At 46.1% G+C, this 23,078-nt stretch overlaps 2 protein-coding genes across 2 annotated transcripts in view; one reads left to right on the plus strand and one right to left on the minus strand.

The window, feature by feature from the left end:
- Positions 1 to 22,720, minus strand: LOC309550069 (uncharacterized protein; the record flags this gene model as incomplete). The annotated part of the gene is made up of 5 exons (XM_082250535.1): positions 1 to 26; positions 2,907 to 3,131; positions 16,232 to 16,355; positions 17,876 to 17,916; positions 22,633 to 22,720. 5 exons carry the CDS (start codon positions 22,718 to 22,720, stop codon positions 1 to 3), a joined length of 504 nt encoding a protein of 167 aa, XP_082106661.1.
- PINX1 (PIN2 (TERF1) interacting telomerase inhibitor 1) overlaps positions 22,717 to 23,078 on the plus strand; it is a 264,522-nt gene continuing 264,160 nt past the window's right edge. Inside the window, exon 1 of the mRNA XM_082249517.1 lies at positions 22,717 to 22,774. Coding sequence (XP_082105643.1) covers positions 22,756 to 22,774 — 19 coding nt within the window. The 5' untranslated portion in view covers positions 22,717 to 22,755. The remainder of the gene's footprint in view (positions 22,775 to 23,078) is intronic.

Raw genomic sequence — 23,078 nt, forward strand, 5'->3', positions numbered from 1 at the left:
TCAGAGGGGCTCCGAGAGGCGTTTCACTGAAGAAAATAGGAAATGTTATAAATGCTGTACAGTTCCCTTCCATGGAGAACATCTGAGACAATGGATCTGGCACATCTACGGAGCAGAGCGATCCATCACAGCCTTCCGGGAGAAGCTACCGGAATATCATTCTACATGGAGAGGACACAAGGGGCAGGTTCAGAGAGGTCCTGATCTGCATCAGTAGGAAGGTGGCGCTGCGAGGACTGGAAGGGGTACAAGAGGGATCTACTACATGGGACTGACTAAAGCAGACTGAAAAGTGTGATTGGCAGTCTGGTGGTATACTGTATACAGACCTAGTACATTAAGCACCCTAGAAGACTTTATCCAAGTAGCATTGTCCCTTGAAAGCATGTCAGGTAATTACACTCCCCAGAAATGGCAACACCAGTCTCCAGTGTCTCAGCATGTTAGAAGAAAATCAAACATTTCAATCAGACAAACTGCCCCCACACTTCTTTCTCACTGGGCCACGCTCTTTCTTCTCACTCAACATCTCCCCTCCCCGAATCTGTCCCTACTCTGCATTCTCTCCCCTATCTAGCCCTGCCCTTCTAGCCTTCCCCCCTCTTCTATCCTTCCCCCTGCCTGCCCCAGGTCTTCCTTCTGTCCCCTATCTGCCCCTACTCTTCCTTCTCTCTCCCGTTTGCCCCAGCTCTTCCCTCTCTCCCCCTTCCCCACCCCCTCTCTTCCTACTCTCCCCTTTCCCCCTTCTCCCCACCTGCCCCTGCTTTTCATCCCCTCCCCCATCCACCCCAGCTCTTCATCCTCTCCTTCTCTTACCCCACCTACCTCTGCTTTTCCTTCTCCCCCCCTGCTTTTCCTCCTCCTCTCCCCAGTCTGCCCCTGCTCCTCCTCCTCCCCCCTACTCCTCCTCCTCTCCCCCCATCTGCCCCTGCTCCTCTCCCCCCCGTCTGCCCCTGCTCATCCTCCTCTCCCTCTGTTCCTCCTCCTCTCCTCCGTCTGCCCCTGCTCCTCCTCCTCTCCCCCCGTCTGCCCCTGCCCCTCCTCCTCTCCTCCGTCTGCCCCTGCTCCTCCTTCCTCTCCCCCATCTTCCCCTGCTCCTCCTTCCTCTCCCCTGCTCCTCCTTCCTCTCCCCCATCTGCCCCTGCTCCTCCTTTCTCTCCCCCACCTGCCACTGCTCCTCCTTCCTCTGCCCCACCTGCCACTGCTCCTCCTTCCTCTCCCCTGCTCCTCCTTCCTCTCCCCCGCTCCTCCTTCCTCTCCCCCATCTGCCACTGCTCCTCCTTCCTCTGCCCCACCTGCCACTGCTCCTCCTTCCTCTCCCCCGTGAGCTCCCACTCTTCATCCTCTCCTCCCCTCCCCTGCCAGCTCCCACTCTTCAGACAAACTGCCCCCACACTTCTTTCTCACTGGGCCACGCTCTTTCTTCTCACTCAACATCTCCCCTCCCCGAATCTGTCCCTACTCTGCATTCTCTCCCCTATCTAGCCCTGCCCTTCTAGCCTTCCCCCCTCTTCTATCCTTCCCCCTGCCTGCCCCAGGTCTTCCTTCTGTCCCCTATCTGCCCCTACTCTTCCTTCTCTCTCCCGTTTGCCCCAGCTCTTCCCTCTCTCCCCCTTCCCCACCCCCTCTCTTCCTACTCTCCCCTTTCCCCCTTCTCCCCACCTGCCCCTGCTTTTCATCCCCTCCCCCATCCACCCCAGCTCTTCATCCTCTCCTTCTCTTACCCCACCTACCTCTGCTCTTCCTTCTCCCCCCCTGCTTTTCCTCCTCCTCTCCCCAGTCTGCCCCTGCTCCTCCTCCTCCCCCCTACTCCTCCTCCTCTCCCCCCATCTGCCCCTGCTCCTCTCCCCCCCGTCTGCCCCTGCTCATCCTCCTCTCCCTCTGTTCCTCCTCCTCTCCACCCGTCTGCCCCTGCTCCTCCTCCTCTTCCCCCGTCTGCCCCTGCTCCTCTTCCCCTGTCTGCCCCTGCTCCTCCTCCTCTCCCCCCGTCTGCCCCTGCCCCTCCTCCTCTCCTCCGTCTGCCCCTGCTCCTCCTTCCTCTCCCCCATCTTCCCCTGCTCCTCCTTCCTCTCCCCTGCTCCTCCTTCCTCTCCCCCATCTGCCCCTGCTCCTCCTTTCTCTCCCCCACCTGCCACTGCTCCTCCTTCCTCTGCCCCACCTGCCACTGCTCCTCCTTCCTCTCCCCTGCTCCTCCTTCCTCTCCCCCGCTCCTCCTTCCTCTCCCCCATCTGCCACTGCTCCTCCTTCCTCTGCCCCACCTGCCACTGCTCCTCCTTCCTCTCCCCCGTGAGCTCCCACTCTTCATCCTCTCCTCCCCTCCCCTGCCAGCTCCCACTCTTCATCCTCTCCCTAGTCAGCTCCTGCTCTCCCTCCACTCTTCCTTCTCTCCTCTGTCTGCCTTTGCTGTTTCTCTTCTCCCCTGCCTGTCCCTGCTCTTCCTCCACTCCTCACATCTGCCTACACTCCCCCCCCCACTGCCCCTGCTCTCCCCCGTCTGCTTCTACTCTTTTTTTTTTTCCTGTCTGCCCTCACTTTTACCCTTCTCCGTCTACCCTTACTCCTCCTCCTCTCACAGCACCTGCCCACACTCTTCCCTGCTCTTTCATTTCTCACTCCACTCTTTTTTCTCACCCAGGCCTGGCCCTGCTCTTCCTCCTCTGCTTTTTCTTCTCTCCACTGTTCTTCCTCCTCCTCCTCTGCTTTTTCTTCTCTCCACTGTTCATCACCACTCTTCTTTCTCTCTCCCATCTGCCCCCACTCTTCCTTCAAACTTACGCCTGCTCCTTCTCTCCATCCTCTGTTCCCACTCTTCCTCCCTACCCCCCACCTGTCCCCACTCTTCTTTCCTACTGCCTGTCCCCTCTTTCCTTCTCTCCCCCATCTGTCTCCACTCCCCCTTGTCTCACCTGTCTGGCTGTCGGAGGGCTGGCTCTTGGGTTTGCTTGGTGCAGGCCCCCCACCCTGCTCAGTCTTCTTGCTCTGTTTCTGTGCCCGTTCCGCCTCTTGCTTGGCTCTTCTCTCTGCTCTCAGCTCAGCTTTGCTTTTTCCAGCAGGTGGTGCCTCGGGTGTTGGGCCGGCAGCAGTTGGTGGTACTGGAGGGGCTGATGCGGTGATGGGCGGCTGTACCTCAGCTGGAAGACCAAATAGCCAGGTCAGGAACACACACAAACCCGGAATGCCCAAATAAGCCCTGGGGCAGCACACTGAAGATGGCAGTAACAAGGATAGCGGTGGGAGATAAATTATAGGACAACTTTACCAATGGTGTTAATGCCATTTATACTTTGAACTACAATGTGATTAACGTTAATTGTGGTCACCCTGAACCCATACACCTCCTACCACCGAGAATAATACCAATCAGTGTAATGTATAACATAAATGTGTAGCGCTATCCACAATTAAAAATCAGAAGACAATATATTGTACATAATAGTGAAACAAAACAATGTGAAGTCCATATATTAGTCCTTGAATGAAGAAGGAAACAAAACACTTGTGCAAAGAGGAAGGAACCAAAAGTCCCAGCATGCGGATGTAATCCGTACTTCTTAGCAAAAAAAGGATCACCCGTGGAAGGAACAGCACAACAAATAGCAGCTTATGATGGCCACCCAAACTAATGGAGAGGCCATTAACCACTTGCCGACCGCCGCAAGTATATATACTGCGGCAGTAAGCCCCGTGCAGGCAAAGTGACGTACCGGTACATCACTGTAACGCTCCTGCGTTTTATGTATGATGTGGATTTACAGCTGCAGAAATATTCCACTTCAGTAGTCATGTAGAGAAACGCTGAGACACCAATCCCAACTCCCAAGACTCATCATGTGTGGATGATCTCAATTCAGCAAGAAAATACACACACTCAATAAGATGTTCCTAGAGTGACTTATGTATATAGTAACACAGTGATGATAGGCTGAAGAGACAGGTTGGGTAGAGATGGTAGATGACAGACACTTGAAAGGAAATGTTCTTGAAAGTAAGATAGTAGCAGATGGGATGCAGATAGGTTAGCAATCATGTATGGTAGCAGATGATAAAGTAGCAGGTGAACATACAGGAGAGACCAACCCAGTGCAAGAGCAGATGGTAGTAGGCTCAAGAGCTAGCAATCTTAGATAATGCAGATGTAATAATAGTCCTTAGTATGCAGAGCTAGATAGTGTAAGCTTTAGTATGAAGGTTATAGAGGTTTCCCCTGTGGGGTACTTATCACTAGTAGCAATGTAGCAGAGGAGAGGTTCGACAAGAGCGGATGATCTGGTAGCGGGATACAGGGATCAGCGCAGCGTGGTTCCGACAGCGAGGTATGCTTGCAAGCATGAGAGCTTCAAGACAGGTTAGCATCAAGGCACAAAGCAGGTTGAACAAACACATGTGAGTGAAAGCTGGTGATTTAAATAGCTGTTCAGTCCGGCGCTCAGTGATGACAGCATCAGTCTTAAAGGTGTATGCGCACCTTACCAAAAGAGAATGGTGGGGCGCATACACTTAGGAAAAGAGTAATTAGGGTACCCAAAGGTACCAGAACATTACAGTACCCCCCCCCCCTTAAGGCCGGCTCCTGAAGGCCTCTGGAGCTGGTTTGTCTGGGTACTTCGCATGAAAATTGCGGATTAATCTAGGGGCATGTATGTCAGAGGTGTTTAGCCCGGTGTCGTCTTGGGGCCCATAGTTCTTCCATCGAACTAAGTATTGAAGTCTTCTTCTGTGGATACGAGAATCCAGAATCTCTTTTATCTCATATTCTTCTCCACCTTCAACTTGTACAGGAGGAGGAGGTGGGATAGTAGGCCTTATTCCTTGGTCAGGAACATGGGGCTTTAGTAGCGACACATGGAAAATGGGATGTATTTTGAGGTCTATTGGCAATGTAAGCTGTACTGCAGCTTTTCCAATAAGTTTCTTGATTGGGAAAGGTCCCAAGAACAGAGGTCCAAGCTTTTTGCTGTAACGTTCATGCGTTTTTGTTAATGGATGGATTTTCAGCTGCAGAATTATCACACTCAGTAGCCTTGTAGAGATACTGTTGAATAAACCTATCCAACTCTCAGGACTTCATCACGGTGTACAGCCTGTTATGCAATATACATATACTCAATCAGATGTTATAGTGGAGGGATAGAACATATGAGAATGTATAGATGAGAGACAGGTTTGTATGGTGATTACTAGGAGTAGTATTAGGAGAGTTGCAGGTGATGGTAAAGCAGATAGGTTCTGATGTCTAGTATAGTGCAGATGGTAAGAGGACACAGATGGAGTATACTTAGACAGAGTAACCTAGTGCAAGGATAGTTGAAGGTAGTCCCAAGAGCTAACAGTCTATGCAGATGGTATGGAATAAATAGATAGATAGTCCTGGTAATTGCAGTAGATGACAGTAGGAGATTGGTTAGTAAGGAATCCCCTGTGGGGTACTTATCACTTAGATAGTTTAGTAGTAACAATGTCCATAGAGAGAGAGGTGATCCCGTAGCGAGATACGGATCAGCGGCGAGGTTCCGGCGTCAGTTCAGCAAAGGAAATGTCAGCAGCTCCGACTTCACAGGAGAAGGTGCGGTGAACATGTGGTTTGAACGAGCGATGAGTGAGAGAAAGCCGGCGATTGAAATAGCCGCTCATAGCGGCGCTCGGCAATGATGTCATCCGGTCTTAAAGGTATATGCGTCTCTTGTTACACAAGATGGGACGCAATTAGCAAAGGAGAAATATGGAACAAGGGTACCAGAGGTACCAGAACATTACATTTGCTAGGGATTTTCAGTCTTAAATTTTTTGTTGAGAGCCAAACGAGTGTAACGCTCCTGCGTTTTATGTATGATGTGGATTTACAGCTGCAGAAATATTCCACTTCAGTAGTCATGTAGAGAAACGCTGAGACACCAATCCCAACTCCCAAGACTCATCATGTGTGGATGATCTCAATTCAGCAAGTAAATACACACACTCAATAAGATGTTCCTAGAGTGACTTATGTATATAGTAACACAGTGATGATAGGCTGAAGAGACAGGTTGGGTAGAGATGGTAGATGACAGACACTTGAAAGGAAATGTTCTTGAAAGTAAGATAGTAGCAGATGGGATGCAGATAGGTTAGCAATCATGTATGGTAGCAGATGATAGAGTAGCAGGTGAACATACAGGAGAGACCAACCCAGTGCAAGAGCAGATGGTAGTAGGCTCAAGAGCTAGCAATCTTAGATAATGCAGATGTAATAATAGTCCTTAGTATGCAGAGCTAGATAGTGTAAGCTTTAGTATGAAGGTTATAGAGGTTTCCCCTGTGGGGTACTTATCACTAGTAGCAATGTAGCAGAGGAGAGGTTCGGCAAGAGCGGATGATCCGGTAGCGGGATACAGGGATCAGCGCAGCGTGGTTCCGACAGCGAGGTATGCTTGCAAGCATGAGAGCTTCAAGACAGGTTAGCATCAAGGCACAAAGCAGTTTGAACGAACACATGTGAGTGAAAGCTGGTGATTTAAATAGCTGTTCAGTCCGGCGCTCAGTGATGACAGCATCAGTCTTAAAGGTGTATGCGCACCTTACCAAAAGAGAATGGTGGGGCGCATACACTTAGGAAAAGAGTAATTAGGGTACCCAAAGGTACCAGAACATTACAGTACCCCCCCCCCCTTAAGGCCGGCTCCTGAAGGCCTCTGGAGCTGGTTTGTCTGGGTACTTCGCATGAAAATTGCGGATTAATCTAGGGGCATGTATGTCAGAGGTGTTTAGCCAGGTGTCGTCTTGGGGCCCATAGTTCTTCCATCGAACTAAGTACTGAAGTCTTCTTCTGTGGATACGAGAATCCAGAATCTCTTTTATCTCATATTCTTCTCCACCTTCAACTTGTACAGGAGGAGGAGGTGGGATAGTAGGCCTTATTCCTTGGTCAGGAACATGGGGCTTCAGTAGCGACACATGGAAAATGGGATGTATTTTGAGGTCTATTGGCAATGTAAGCTGTACTGCAGCTTTTCCAATAAGTTTCTTGATTGGGAAAGGTCCCAAGAACAGAGGTCCAAGCTTTTTGCTAGGGATTTTCAGTCTTAAATTTTTTGTTGAGAGCCAAACGAGGTCCCCGATAGCATACTGAGGAGAAGGTCTTCTGCGAAGATCATAGTACTTCTTTTGTTGACTATGAGCGTGTGCAATGGTAGTATTAAGCAAACCCAGAGAGTCCTTTTTTTTGGGTAAGATAGTCTGAGGCTACTGGGTTATTTGAAGGAAGGATGCGTGGTGGAAGAATAGAGGGATGAAACCCATAGTTCAAGTAGAACGGACTCTGCTTGGTCGTACTGTGGGTTGCGTTGTTGTAGGCAAATTCTGCCAGAGGGAGAAGATCCACCCAATCATCCTGTTGGTAAGAAGTGTAACAACGTAAATATTGCTCGATGCATTGGTTGACTCTTTCAGTCTGTCCGTTGGTCTGCGGATGGTAAGGAGAAGTGAGCTTCCGCTCAATTCGTAGTATGTGACATAGTTCTTGCCAGAACTTGGAAATAAATTGTGATCCACGGTCAGACAGAAGAGTTTTTGGGATACCATGTAACTTAAAGACATGTTTCATCAGGAGTTCTGCCGTTTGTTTGGACGAAGGTAGTCTGCGAATAGCAATGAAATGTGCCATTTTTGTCAGATGGTCCACTGACACTAAGATGGTATTAAATCCTTTGGAAGGAGGTAGTTCTACTATAAAGTCCAAGGACACAACTTCCCATGGAGTTTGGGGTATTGGTAGACTGCATAGTAGACCGGATGGTCTCGTAGTGTCAATTTTGGACCTGGCACAGACATTGCATGAAGAGAGACGAATTTTTGTATAGATGTTTTCATGTCAGGCCACCAGAATTGCCTGGTAATCAGATTAAGAGTCTTTGTCATACCCATATGTCCTGCCATAGGCACATCATGCGATAATTCCAAGATCTTGGTGCGCATGGTAGGTGGTATGTAAAGTTTGTCGTTGTAGTAGAGGAAGCCTTCTGCATCAGTATTTAGTTGTGGTGGGGGTGAATCCAAACTTATACCATGCAAAACCTCTTCCTTCAAGGAACGGACAACTCCAATAATGCGTTTGTGAAGTATTATAGGAACGGAAGGGATTTCGAAGTAGTTTTCTTCAGTTAGTCGTGATAGTGCATCCGCCTTTTTGTTCTTATCTGCAGGTGTGTAGGTCACTAGGAAGCTAAACCTTAGAAAGAATAGTGACCATCGTACCTGTCGGTGAGAGAGAGTTTTGTTAGTCTGAAGATATTGAAGATTTTTATGGTCCGTGTATATAAGTATTGGTAATCGGGTGCCTTCGAGTAGATGTCGCCGATTCTCCAGAGCCAATTTTATAGCAAGCAGTTCCTTTTCACCCACGGGGTAATTTACCTCTGGACTGCTTAAGGATTTAGAAAAAAAGGCGACTGGATGAAGTGGTGAAGTGTGAGTTGGTCGTTGGGAGAGTATTGCTCCTACTGCCATGTTTGACGCATCTACTTCCAGAATGTATTGGAGGGATGGGTCCGGATGGCGTAGTATGGGAGCAGAAGTAAACCTTGTCTTTAACAGGTGAAAAGCTTTATTTGCTTCATCTGACCATTTGAATGGTCTTTTAATGCTAGTGAGCTGTGTGAGGGGTCTCACAATGGCAGAGAAGTTTCTGATGAACTTCCTGTAGAAATTCGAAAATCCAAGGAATCGCTGTAGCGCCTTGCGTGTGGTTGGTGTAGGCCAATCCTGAATGCAGGATATCTTACTCATGTCCATCTTGATTCCTGTTTTGGATATGATGTAGCCTAGAAACAGTACTTCTTCTTTATGAAACAAGCATTTTTTCAGTTTCACATAAAGGTTGTGTGCAAGCAATCTCGATAATACTAGTCTTACATGTCTTATGTGTTCAGACAGGGACCGTGAATATATAAGTATATCGTCCAGATATACCACAACACAGACATCTAGTAAGTCTCTGAAAATATCGTTTATAAATCGTTGAAAGGCTGCAGGGGCGTTGCATAGCCCGAATGGCATTACAAGATATTCGAACAATCCGTATCTGCTTCTGAATGCAGTCTTCCACTCGTGTCCATCACGGATTCGAATGAGATTGTATGCTCCTTTCAGGTCCAATTTTGAAAAATAGGTAGCTCCACGCACCTGCTCAATGAGCTCAGGGATAAGCGGTAGAGGATAGCGATCTTTTATTGTAATAGCATTCAATTGCCTATAGTCGATGATAGGCCTGAGACTTGAGTCCTTATTGCGGACAAAAAAGAGTCCTGCTGCTGTGGAAGAAGTGGAAGGTCTAATAAAACCTTTTTTCAAATTCTCATCCAAATAGTCTTTGAGATGGGAAAGTTCATCCTGCGAAAGAGGATAAACATGACCGAACGGCAATTTGCTATTTGGGAGTAGATCAATACTACAATCATAATCTCGATGGGGAGGTAGTGCTTGAGCATTTTTCTCAAGAAAAACCTCAGAGAGATCCTGATAACATAGTGGTGCAATCTCATCTGTCACCACAGACAGGATCTTCCCGAAAGACGGGAGGTTACACGTACCCTCGCAATAGCAAGAGAGGAAGGCCAGGGTCCGTTCCTTCCAATCTATGGTTGGTTGATGTGTGTGTAACCAGGGAAGTCCCAAAACAATGGGAAAGTGGGGTGAAGGTATTAGATCGAAGGTAGTGGTCTCCATATGAGACCCGTTAGTAGTGACTAGGAGTGCCTGTGTCTGATCAGTGATCGGACCAGAGGATAAAGGAACACCGTTAATAAGACTCACTGAGACAGGTTTAGGTTTAGAAATAATAGGAACTTTATTTAAAGCAGCAAAACGTATGTCAATATAATTTCCACAAGATCCTGTGTCAATCATGGCCTTAGTTGTAATCCTGTTCTGGTCCCACTGTAATGTTAAGCAAACAAAAAGGTAAGGGTTAGTAATTGAAGTTGTCAATCCCCCTAGGAGGACATGTGAACGCTCACCCTTCTTTTTGTAGACTAGGGGACAGACGTTTATCTTGTGATCCGGGGATGCACAGTACAAGCAGAGATTACCAGATCGTCTTCTGGCTCTTTCCATAGTTGATAGAGGTGGGCGTATGGTTCCTACCTCCATAGGAATGGGGTCAACGGCCGAAATCCGAGAAGAACTGGATAATGGCATTCCCATTTTCTCAGCCTTTCTTTCTCGTAGTCTTCTATCTATGGTGATACTGAGTTGTATCAATGCATCCAGGGTTTTTGGCAGATCCGCTCGGGCGAGCTCGTCTTTAACGGCCTCTGATAGGCCAAGCCTAAATTGGGTTTTCAGAGATGCATCATTCCATTCTGAATCAAGGGTCCATCTCTTGAATTCTGTGACAAAGTCTTCCACAGGTCTCCCACCTTGTTTCAAGGATCTTAATTGAAGATCGGCAGTACTCTGCCTATTGGGATCATCATATAGGCTAGTAAGTTCTGCTAGGAACAAGGCATAGGAGTTGAGAAGCTGATCGCTTTTCTCAAAAAGAGAGTCTGCCCAGGCCCGAGGATCGCCTGTTAGGTAAGAAATAATAGTACAAACCTTAATGTGATCAGTAAGGTAGGTACGGGGTTTTAGCAAGAAAAGTAACTCACATGCGTTTTTAAATTCGCGAAATTTTTTGCGATCGCCTGTAAATACCAAATGAGGATTTATTTTGGGTTCAGGGGACTGAGCAGTGGTAAGTTGTGTCAGTCTAATTACCTGCTGCGACAGAGCCTGATTGTCTTCTTTTAATTCAGCAAGTGCGTGTATTAACGCAGTTACTTGCTGTTTTAATTGTGTCACCTGAGTGGTTATTTCTGCTGAATCCATTTGAGGTTCGTTCAATCTGTAACGCTCCTGCGTTTTATGTATGATGTGGATTTACAGCTGCAGAAATATTCCACTTCAGTAGTCATGTAGAGAAACGCTGAGATACCAATCCCAACTCCCAAGACTCATCATGTGTGGATGATCTCAATTCAGCAAGTAAATACACACACTCAATAAGATGTTCCTAGAGTGACTTATGTATATAGTAACACAGTGATGATAGGCTGAAGAGACAGGTTGGGTAGAGATGGTAGATGACAGACACTTGAAAGGAAATGTTCTTGAAAGTAAGATAGTAGCAGATGGGATGCAGATAGGTTAGCAATCATGTATGGTAGCAGATGATAGAGTAGCAGGTGAACATACAGGAGAGACCAACCCAGTGCAAGAGCAGATGGTAGTAGGCTCAAGAGCTAGCAATCTTAGATAATGCAGATGTAATAATAGTCCTTAGTATGCAGAGCTAGATAGTGTAAGCTTTAGTATGAAGGTTATAGAGGTTTCCCCTGTGAGGTACTTATCACTAGTAGCAATGTAGCAGAGGAGAGGTTCGACAAGAGCGGATGATCCGGTAGCGGGATACAGGGATCAGCGCAGCGTGGTTCCGACAGCGAGGTATGCTTGCAAGCATGAGAGCTTCAAGACAGGTTAGCATCAAGGCACAAAGCAGGTTGAACGAACACATGTGAGTGAAAGCTGGTGATTTAAATAGCTGTTCAGTCCGGCGCTCAGTGATGACAGCATCAGTCTTAAAGGTGTATGCGCACCTTACCAAAAGAGAATGGTGGGGCGCATACACTTAGGAAAAGAGTAATTAGGGTACCCAAAGGTACCAGAACATTACAATCACTAGCCTGTGAGCCAATAGGGGGTGAGCGAACGACGCCGGAGGCGCGCTCCCGCCCCCGCGCGAGTGACCGGCGGACCCGATGTCCGCTGGTCACTTGCGATCGTCAGTTACAGAGGGAGAAAGGCAGGCGGCTAATGTAAACAAAGCCGCCTGTCATTCTCCCTTGTGTAACAGCAGAGATCAAACGGTCCTGCTATGTAGGACCGTTGATCTCTGCTGTTACACACACAGCCACATCCCTGCACAGTTAGAAATACGCCCCTAGGGACACACTTAACTCCTCCTTCTCCAATAAAGTTAACCCCTTCCCTGCCAGTGTCATTTTTACAGTAACAGTGCATATGTATAGCACTGATTACTGTAGTAATGTCACTGGTACCCCCAAAAGTGTCAAAAATGTCAGTGAAGGGTCCGATCTGTCTGCCGCAATGTCGCAGTCCCGCAAAATAAATCGCAGATCGCCGCCATTACTCGTAAAAAAAAAAACCAACAAAAATGTCAAAAATCTTTCCCTTAGTTAGTAAACGCAATAACTTTTGCGCAAACCAATAAAAATACACTTATTGCGATTTTTTTTACCAAACATATGTAGCAGAAAACAAATTGGCCAAAAATGTTAAAAAATTTTGATTTTTAATTTTTTTGGGGGGGAATTTCATATAAAAAAATTTGAAAAATATTGTTAATTTTTCAAAAATTTATGCTCTTTTTTTGTTTATAGCGCATGATCAAAAAATCGCACAGGTGATCAAATACCACGAAATAAAGCTCTGTTTGTGGGAAAAAAAGGACGTCAAATTCATTTAGGTACAGCGTCACACGACCGCGCAATTGTCCGCTAAAGTCACGCAGTGCCGAATCGCAAAATAGCGCCTGGTCAGGAAAGGGGTAAAATCTTCCAGGGCTTAAGTGGTTAAACGCTTGACACAAAGTAAAGAGACCTCCAGGTATCACTTCTTAAGGTGTTGTAACAAGAAGGCAATCAATACCAGGTGATTGGGAGCCACATGTATAAAAAAATACAGGCACATAGCGTAGTAACTTTTTTTTTTTTTTTTTTTACGTTTTTATTTAATTTTTCATGAAAGATAAACTTACACATATAAAAAAAAAGAAAAAAAGAGAAAAGAGAAATACAATTCTATTAAGTTCAGTACAGACTGCATTTCCATAATGTTTCAATAAATTCAATATATCATTGATACTGTACTAACTTAATTTTCTAAACAACCAAAATAAAAAAAAAGGGAAAAAAAGAAAGAGAGAGAACATTTTTTTTTTATTATGTGTAAATAAATAAAGTGCTGGCCATAGGTGGTGGATCCAAGACAGCCCATACTTTCGAATTTAAATTAAATCCATTAATTCCTAAAAAAAAAAAAAACATCGATCCACCAAAAATACGTTATACTCAGGAGCGCTGGATTTAAATTTTACCAACATCTGCAACATTAATCCATCATTCTTATCTAATCACAATTGCCTTATAGGTTAAAGTGGTTTTAAATGAATACCATCTGCTCCATATTGCTTTATGTCTTTCCAAATTTCTTCTAGATATACTGTATACAAGAGTTCTTCTAACAAACATAAATCATCTACTCTCTTCATCCATTGTTTCAATGTTGGGGCTTCTATTTCACCCCACATAACTGGGATTAAGGCCTTTGCTGCATTCAAAAGATGTGGGACCATTGATCTCCTATATATGTAAGGTGAATCCCTGGTACAATAAAACAGTAGTGTCCACGGGTCCATCTGTAATGTACAGTTAGTTATTTTTTATATATATTCGACCACTTGTAACCAAAATTGACGAATCTTCGGACAATCCCACCAAATGTGGGCATGAGAAGCGGATTTCCCACATTCCCTCCAACACAGTGATGACTTAGAGGGAAACATTTTCTGCAATTTCACTGGCGTATAATACCATCTAGCTAGTAATTTATAATTAGTTTCTATCATTTTCGATGAAACTGAAGTAGTACAAGCTAGAAGCATAATTTTATCTTTCTGTAAATCCGTCAGTGGATATTGTAGATCTAATTGCCATCCATCAAGATAATCTGGATATAAAGGTGACCGCATGCCTATTAAGGCTTTATAAAATTTAGATATTCCATGGGAAGGGGATAATTTATTTTGCAATGTTACCTCAAATGGATTTAACCACTTACCGCATATCGACGTACCCATACGTCGGGTAACTTTGCGGGGTTTTCCCGGGATGATGCCTCTAGCTAGAGGCATCATCCCGGTACCGTGGTTTGAAGCCGACGGTCGGCTTTCCGTCGGTAACGGCCGATGCGGCTCGGGAGCCGCTCGATCGTTACCCGGGTGAGCGGGAGGGGACGCCCCCCCCGCCGCCTTCCGTGGCTTTGCTCGGGGCTTCCGTCCCACCGGGAGCCCCGAGCACCCAGCCGTCACGTCCGCCGGCTGGATGGAGTCTCGATGAATGCTGGAAACGGCATCGATCGGGTCTCCGATGACGTAACCCGGAGGCGGCGTCCATGACATCACTTCCGGGTTACTGTGCTACAAAAGGCGGCAAATTTGAAAAACGGCTGTATGCAAAAACGCAGTTTTCGCCGTTTTGCATACATGGAAGTGTAGTGGAGGGGTCTAGGGTCTTTTAGACCCTCAATCCCTCCATAAAGTGTACCTGTCACTATATATTGGTGCCACAAGGGATGTTTACATTGCTTGTGACAGCAATAAAAGTGATCAGATTTTTATTTTTTTTTTAAAAACTGTAATAAAGTTAAAAAAAAAGAAAAAATAAATAGGAAAAAAAATAAATAAAATTTAGCCGCCCCTGTCACCGTTAGCTCGCGCACAAAAAAAAATGTATACGCAAGTCGAGCCGCGAATGAAATCGCTGTTCAAACCACACATGTGAGGTATCGCCGCGACCGCCAGAGCGTGGGCAATAATTTTAAAAAAAGAGCTACACTCTAACTCCAAACTGGTAACCGTTAAATAAATTTAAAGTGTCGCCGATTGAGATCTCTATTGACCGTAGTTTGTCGCCATTCCACGGGGGGGCGCAATTTTAAACCGTAACATGTTGGGTATCTATTTACTCGGCATGACATCATCTTTCACAATATACAAAAAAAATGGGCTAACTTTACTGTTTAGTATTTTTTAAATGCAGTGAAATGTGATTTTTCAGATTTTTTCCAAAAAAATGGCGTTTTAAAGACCGCTGCGCAAATACCGCATGACAAAAAATATTGCATTGACCGACATTTTATTCTCCAGAGTCTTTGCTAAAAAAATATATATAATGTTTGGGGGTTCTAAGTAGTTTTCTAGGAAAAAATACTGATTTTAACTTGTAAACAAAAAGTGTCCGAAATAGGGCTGGGGCTTAAGTGGTTAAATCTTCCAAGCCTCTTAAGGGTTGGGGGTAAAGCTCGTATACACCCAGCGCGCTGATTATATCTCCATTTATCTAAATACTTGATTGGTTGGTTTTTTTAAATCTCAGTGAAAGGTTTAAGGGAACCTGCCATAAGTACCTGCTGAAGCAGCAAAGGTCCCGCCAAAGACCATCGATCAAATCCCTGATCAATCATACCTGGAGGGAAAAAGCTATGTTTAAGTAGAGCACATGTGTCAAACACAAGGCCCGCGGGCCGAATCCGGCCCTCCAGGCCAATTCACGTGGCCCTTGCACCTCTCCTGCAGCTCCAGCCCTCTTCTGGTCGTCCTCCAGACCCTGTACTTTATGCTTTCCAGCAACGCCTTCACCTTCTTCCTAGCAGCAGCACAAGATAAGGTGGGTGCTCTGTGATGTAAGGGAGGGTGGGGGACTCAATTTCTGATGGTGGAGAGGCTCTTGACATCTGATGTAAGGGTGGGGGATGCTCTGGACATCTAGTCTTACAGATACAACCGGCCCTTTTGAGGGCAATAATGATGCTGATGCGGCCCGCGATTAAATTGAGTTTGACACCCCTGAAGTAGAGGCATCAATGGGGAGTTATATGGCCAATTAAACCTTTTATATAACATATCCCATATAGCTAATGTAGAAATAGTTAGTGGTGAAGCACAAAGTGAAATACCTCTAGAGGCTCTCAGAAGCCAATGGATAACTGCTAAATCCACCTTTCCCATCTGTGACTCCACTTGTACCCACAATTTTGTGTTTTCTGCATATTTCCAATCTTTAATCCGATTCAAGATTATAGCATGATAATACATTTTTTATGTCCGGATAAGCAAGGCCTCCAATATTAGAAAATCGAGGCAAAACCAATTTAGAAATTCTTGGATGTTTCTTTCCTCAAACATATCGAGAAATTAATGTTTCTGTCTTTGGAAAGAAACCAATTGGAACTCCCAATGGTATCATTTGAAATAGTTGAGTAACTTTTAAAACATCCAATTTATTTTAAAAGAAGTGCACTCACATGATACGAAGAGTAATCAGGCATATTCAATTCATAAACGCTTTAAAAATAGGAGCTGCGGCGTCCCCGCCCTCATAGACTGAAAGCCGGCTCTGGGGGCGTGGCTACGTGATTCTTTTCTGTACAGCCCCGTCCTGCACAACATCCACGCCCTCCATTGCCTCCGCCGCCTTCTCCTTGTTCTTCTTCTCCTTTCGCAAGCTAAGCTTTTCCTCCTTGGACAGTTCTTTACCTTTCCCCTGGACACAGTAAACACCATTGGAGTCCCCAAATCAAACACTACTAAAGACACCCTCATTCATGAGAATCCCCATCACAGACACTATCAAACACCCCCTGCTCATCAGAGTCCTCATCATAGACACCCTCACTCCTTAAAGTCCTCATCAAAGACACCACCATAGATACTACCACTCATGAGAGTACCCATCAGAGGCAACACCAGACTCTTACACCTGACTCTTACTTAGTGTCCTCATTACAGACACCACCGGGGACCTCTCTCATCGCTGGCACTCCTGTGTGTGTCCCCAACACTCCTTTATGTGTGTGTGCCCCTCCAACATCAAGTGTACTCCCCCCTTCCCCCCAGGTGTAGCCTCAACCTTCAGGTGTACCCTCCCTCCCCCAGGTGCACCCCTATCCCCAGATGTACCCATTATCCCTGGTGTACCTTTCTTCCATCAGGTGTACCCCAATCCCCCAGATGTACCCCATTCCCCAGGTGTACCTTTCTTCCATCAGATGTACCCCTTTCCCCTGGTGTACCTTTCTTCCATCAGCTGTACCCCTTTCCCTGGAGTACCTTCCTTCCATCAGCTGTACCCCTTTCACCTAGTGTACCTTTCTTCCATCAGCTGTACCCCTTTCCCTGGAGTACCTTTCTTCCATCAGGTGTACCCCTTTCCCCTAGTGTACCTTTCTTCCATCAGCTGTACCCCTTTCCCTGGAGTACCTTTCTTCCATCAGCTGTACCCCTTTCCCTGGAGTACCTTTCTTCCATCAGCTGTACCCCTTTCCCTGGAGTACCTTTCTTCCATCAGGTGTACCCCTTTCCCCTAGTGTACCTTTCTTCCATCAGGTGTACCCCTTTCCCCTGGTGTACCTTTCTTCCATCAGCTGTACCCCTTTCCCCTGGTGTACCTTTCTTCCATCAGGTGTACCCCTTTCCCCTGGTGTACCTTTCTTCCATCAGATGTACCCCTTTCCCCTGGTGTACCTTTCTTCCATCAGGTATACCCATTTCCACTGGTGTACCTTTCTTCCATCAGATGTACCCCTTTCCCCTGGTGTACCTTTCTTCCATCAGGTATACCCATTTCCACTGGTGTACCTTTCTTCCATCAGATGTACCCCTTTCCACTGGTGTACCTTTCTTGTATCAGGTATACACCCATCCCCCCAGATGTACCTTTCTTCCATCAGGTGTACCCCCATCCCCCAGGTGTATCCCTTGTCCCTGGTATACCATTCTTCCATCAAGTGTACCCCTATCCCCCAGATGTACCCATTTTCCCTGGTGTACCTTTCTTCCGTCAGATGTACCCCCATCCCCCAGGTGTACCCATTTTCCCCGGTGTACCTTTCTTCCATCAGGCGTACCCTGTTCCCATCAGGTGTACCTTTCTTCCATCAGGTGTACCTTTCTTCCAACAGATGTACCCCCATCCCCCAGGTGTACATTTCTTCCCTCAGATGTACCTTTCTTCTAACAGGTGTACCTTTCAGTAGAGGGTGACACACACACACAGTACGGTACCTTTACCGGGTGAGACTCCGCCATCCTATTCTTCCCCCCACCTGAGAGAAGAGAGGAGAACATTAACATCTCATCATGGACACAACTCCACCCTGACATCCAATGACAGTACTGACACTACCCCCCCTCTAATATGACATCCAATGACAGTACAGACACTACCCCCCCTAATATGACATCCAATGACAGTACAGACAACTACTCCCCCAATATGACATCCAATGACAGTACAGACACTACCCCCCTCTAATATGACATCCAATGACAGTACAGACACTACCCCCCCCCCCTAATATGACATCCAATGACAGTACAGACACTACCCCCCTAATATGACATCCAATGACAGTACAGACACTACCCCCCTAATATGACATCCAATGAATGTACAGACCGTACCCCCCCTAATATGACATCCAATGACAGTACAGACACTACCCCTCCCTAATATGACATCCAATGACAGTACAGACCGTACCCCCCCTAATATGACATCCAATGACAGTACAGACACTACCCCCGATAATATGACATCCAATGACAGTACAGACACTACCCCCGATAATATGACATCCAATGACAGTACAGACACTACCCCCTCTAATATGACATCTAATGACAGTACAGACACTACCCCGCCTAATATGACATCCAATGACAGTACAGACACTACCCCCGCCTAATAGGACATCCAATACGACATCCAATCACAGTACAGACACTACCCCCGCCTAACATGACATCCAATCACAGTACAGACACTACCCCCTCTAATATGACATCCAATGACAGTACAGACACTACCCCCGATAATATGACATCCAATGACAGTACAGACACTACCCCCTCTAATATGACATCCAATGACAGTACAGACACTACCCCGCCTAATATGACATCCAATGACAGTACAGACACTACCCCCGCCTAATATGACATCCAATCACAGTACAGACACTACCCCCGCCTAATATGACATCCAATGACAGGACAGACACTACCCCCGCCTAATATGACATCCAATGACAGGACAGACACTACCCCCGCCTAATATGACATCCTCCAATGAAAGGACAGACACTACCCCCGCCTAATATGACATCCAATGACAGGACAGACACTACCCCCGCCTAATATGACATCCTCCAATGAAAGGACAGACACTACCCCCGCCTAATATGACATCCAATGACAGTACAGACCGTACCCACCCTAATATGACATCCAATGACAGTACAGACCGTACCCCCGCCTAATATGACATCCAATGACAGTACAGACCGTACCCCCCCTAATATGACATCCAATGACAGTACAGACCGTACCCCCCCTAATATGACATCCAATGACAGTACAGACACTACCCCCCCTAATATGACATCCAATGACAGTACAGACACTACCCCCCTAATATGACATCCAATGACAGTACAGACACTACCCCCCCTAATATGACATCCAATGACAGTAAAGACACTACCCCCCCTAATATGACATCCAATGACAGTACAGACACTACCCCCCCTAATATGAAATCCAATGACAGTAAAGACACTACCCCCCCCCCCCTAATATGACATCCAATGACAGTACAGACCGTACCCCCCTTAATATGACATCCAATGACAGTACAGACACTACCCCTCCCTAATATGACATCCAATGACAGTACAGACACTACTCCCCCAATATGACATCCAATGACAGTACAGACACTACCCCCCTAATATGACATCCAATGACAATACAGACTGTACCCCCCCTAATATGACATCCAATGAAAGTACAGACACTACCCACTAACCAATCAAAATACGCTTATTGCGATTTTTTTTTGCCAAAAATATGTAGCAGAAAACAAATTGGCCTAAAATGTTAAAAAATTTTAATTTTTACATTTTTTTGGGGGAATTTCATATAAAAAAATGTGAAAAATATTATTTTTTCAAAATTGTCTCTATTTTGTTGTTTATAGCGCAAAAAAAAGTAAAAATCGCACAGGTGATCAAATACCACCAAAAGAAAGCTCTGTTTGTGGGAAAAAAAGGACGTCAATTTCATTTGGGTACAGCGTCGCACGACCGTGCGATTGTCCGTTAAAGTCGCGCAGTGCCGAATCGCAAAATAGGCCCTGGTCTTTGAGCAGCCAAATCCTCCGGGGCTTAAGTGGTTAATTCTATTTATTTCACATCCCCAGCAAGCGCTATAGGTAGCCTCCCCCCTTCCCCTTGTGGCTATTTACATTCTACCTTTACCTTTATTATAGCAGCTGCATCTTTAGCTTAAAGAGGTTGTAAACCCATTAAAGAAGAAGGTTATTTTTTTTTTCCAACCTAAAAGAGAAACACATAATGAGCTAGTATGCATCGCATACTAGCTCATTATGAAATACTTACCTTAGAACGAGCCCCCGCCGTGCCGCCCGCTTACCTGTATGATGGGCGACATGTTCAGTCGCCCGTCTTCCGGGATCGCGGCATCTGGCCATCTGATTGGCCGGAGCCGCGGTGACGTCACTCACGCGCATGGGAGCCGACGGTCACGGCACGGGGCTCTGAAGGAACGGCATGAGCGGCCGTCCCTTCAGAGCGCATGCGCCAGTGACGTCACTGGATGCATGTAAGGTAAATATCTCCTAAACGGTGCATGTTTTGGAGATATTTACAGTACCTATAGGTAAGCCTTATCATAGGATCACCTATAGGTACAAGCGTCAGAGGAGGGTTTACTTCCTCTTTAACCACTTTACCACCGGAGGATTTTCCTGCTTTACGTCCAGGCCACTTTTTTGCGATTCGGCACTGTGCGACTTTAACTGACAATTGCGCGGTCCTGCAACGCCGTACCCAAACAAAATTTACGTCCTTTTTTTCCTACAAACAGAGCTTTCTTTTGGTGGTATTTGATCACCTCTGCGCTTTTCATTTTTTGCGATATTAATAAAAAAAAAAGCGACAATTTTGAAAAAATAACAATATTTTTCTACTTTGACAGTTAAAAAATATCCAATATATTCAATTTTTGTCATATATTTAGGCCAAAATGTATTTAGCTACATGTCTTTGACAAAAAAATTCTCAATGAGCGTATTTTTAGACCGGAACATTTTACCCCCTTCCTGACCAGGCCATATTTTGCGATTCGGCACTGTGGACAATTGCGCGGTCGTGTGATGCTGTACTCAAATAAAATTGATGTATTTTTCCCACAAACAGAGCTTTCTTTTGGTGGTATTTGATCACCTGTGCGATTTTTAATTTTTTTTTGCGCTATAAACAAAAAAAGAGAGACAATTTTTGAAAAAATAACAATATTTTTCACATTTTTTTTTATATGAAATTCTCCAAAAAAAAATGTAAAAATCAAATTTTTTTTAACATTTTAGGCCAATTTGTTTTCTGCTACATATTTTTGGTTAAAAAAAAATCGCAATAAGCGTATTTTGATTGGTTTGAGCAAAATGTTATCGCAGCTACTAACTACGGGAAATTTATGTCATTTTTATTGTTTTTTTTTTTTTAAAATGGCGGCGGCGATCTGCGATTTTTCTTGCGGGACTATGACATTGCGGCGGACAGATCGGACCCTTGACTGACATTTTTGACACTTTTGGGGGTACCAGTGACATTACTGCAGTAATCAGTGCTATACATATGCACTGTTACTGTAAAAATGACACTGGCAGGGAAGGGGTAATTTTATTGGAGAGGGAGGGGTTAATGTATGCCTGGTGCTTACTGACGTGTGTGGGGGGAGGGGACTGAGTGACACAGGGACAGATCGCAGGTTCAGCTATGCTGAATCCTGTAATCTGACCCTGCCTGTCACTTAGGAGATCCGCCCGCTCTGTTTAGACAAGCGGGCGGATCTCCACACTCGATCCTCGACGATCGGGGAAGAGCAGCGGTGATCACCGCCTCTCCTCCCCTGGCCCAACTCCCGCTGTGTCTGAATACAGCGGGAGCGAGCCTCCGGCGTCGCGCTCTCCGCCCACAAGGGGAGGAGTCCAGCGACGTAGGTCTACGTCGCTGAACGATAACGAGCCGCTTTGCAGCAGTACGCTCCATGTGAGCGGTCGGCAAGTGGTTAACTGGCCACTTTCACCCACACCCCTATCCATTCTGCGTGAGGGATATACTCCTAGTATATTTATATTCCTCACATACTGTAGCTGCTGACTTTTATTATTAGGACACTTACCTGCCCTGGAGTCCAGCGATGTCGGCACCGCAGCCCATGTTTCCATTGGCTGTCAGGTGCTGCCGCCGCCATTGCCGGTAAGGGAACCTGGCAGTGAAGCCTTGCGGCTTCATGGGCGGGTCCCTACTGCGCATTCCTATTGGCGGCGGGGGAAGGAGGAGGGGGTGCCAAACTTCTGAGGGGCGGTGCAGCTGTGCCGTCTCCCAGAAGTGGGGAAGGATACCTATCAAAAACAGATACCTGTTCCCCCCTCCCCCCTGAAAGGTGCCAAATGTGGCACCGGAGGGGGGGGGGGGGGAGGAAGCAAAAGTTCCGCTTTTAGGTGGAACTCTGCTTTAACTAATCATTTTCTTGTAGAATTCTCCTTTAAGGGGGTGTGGCAGGGGGTGTGTCCTATGGCTGCATACTTTTGCTAATTACTTGTCCCTCATTCCCATCCCTTATTGTTGGGAGGTGTGTGTATATATACTTATACACGATGAGGAAGATAATAGAATAGAGAGATGATACAGTGCAGTATACAGAACTATCTCTCTCTCTCACACACACACACACACCAGGAGGATCGGATCCCTCCATCTGTATGTTGGCTCCGCCTCCTCCCACCACACACACACTGGAGTTCCGTGCAGCTCGTGACGTCATCTGATCGCGCCAATCTGTGCCCCACAGGAGTCACCATGGCGATGCTGGCTGAACGTGAGTGCGGTGTGGTTGGAGGGGATTGTGTGCTGTGTATGTTGGATGGATGGGCTCGTTTGTATTGTAGGTGTCTCTGTGTGCACCGCTCTTTTCTGTCCCCCTGGAAACATAGAGGTTGCTGCTGTGTTACTCCGATATTCTGTGTGTCACCTCACTATATTCATATATATATATATACACATGGGTTTTTACATGCTTTCTTTAACTCCTATGGATGTGTGTGTATATGTATGTATGTATATATATATATATATATATATATATATATATATAGTGTATGCAAATTTAGAAGCCCCATTAC

The sequence above is a fragment of the Pelophylax lessonae genome (genome assembly GCF_965119305.1).
Source record: "Pelophylax lessonae genome assembly, chromosome: 3".
Lineage (NCBI taxonomy): Eukaryota > Metazoa > Chordata > Amphibia > Anura > Ranidae > Pelophylax > Pelophylax lessonae.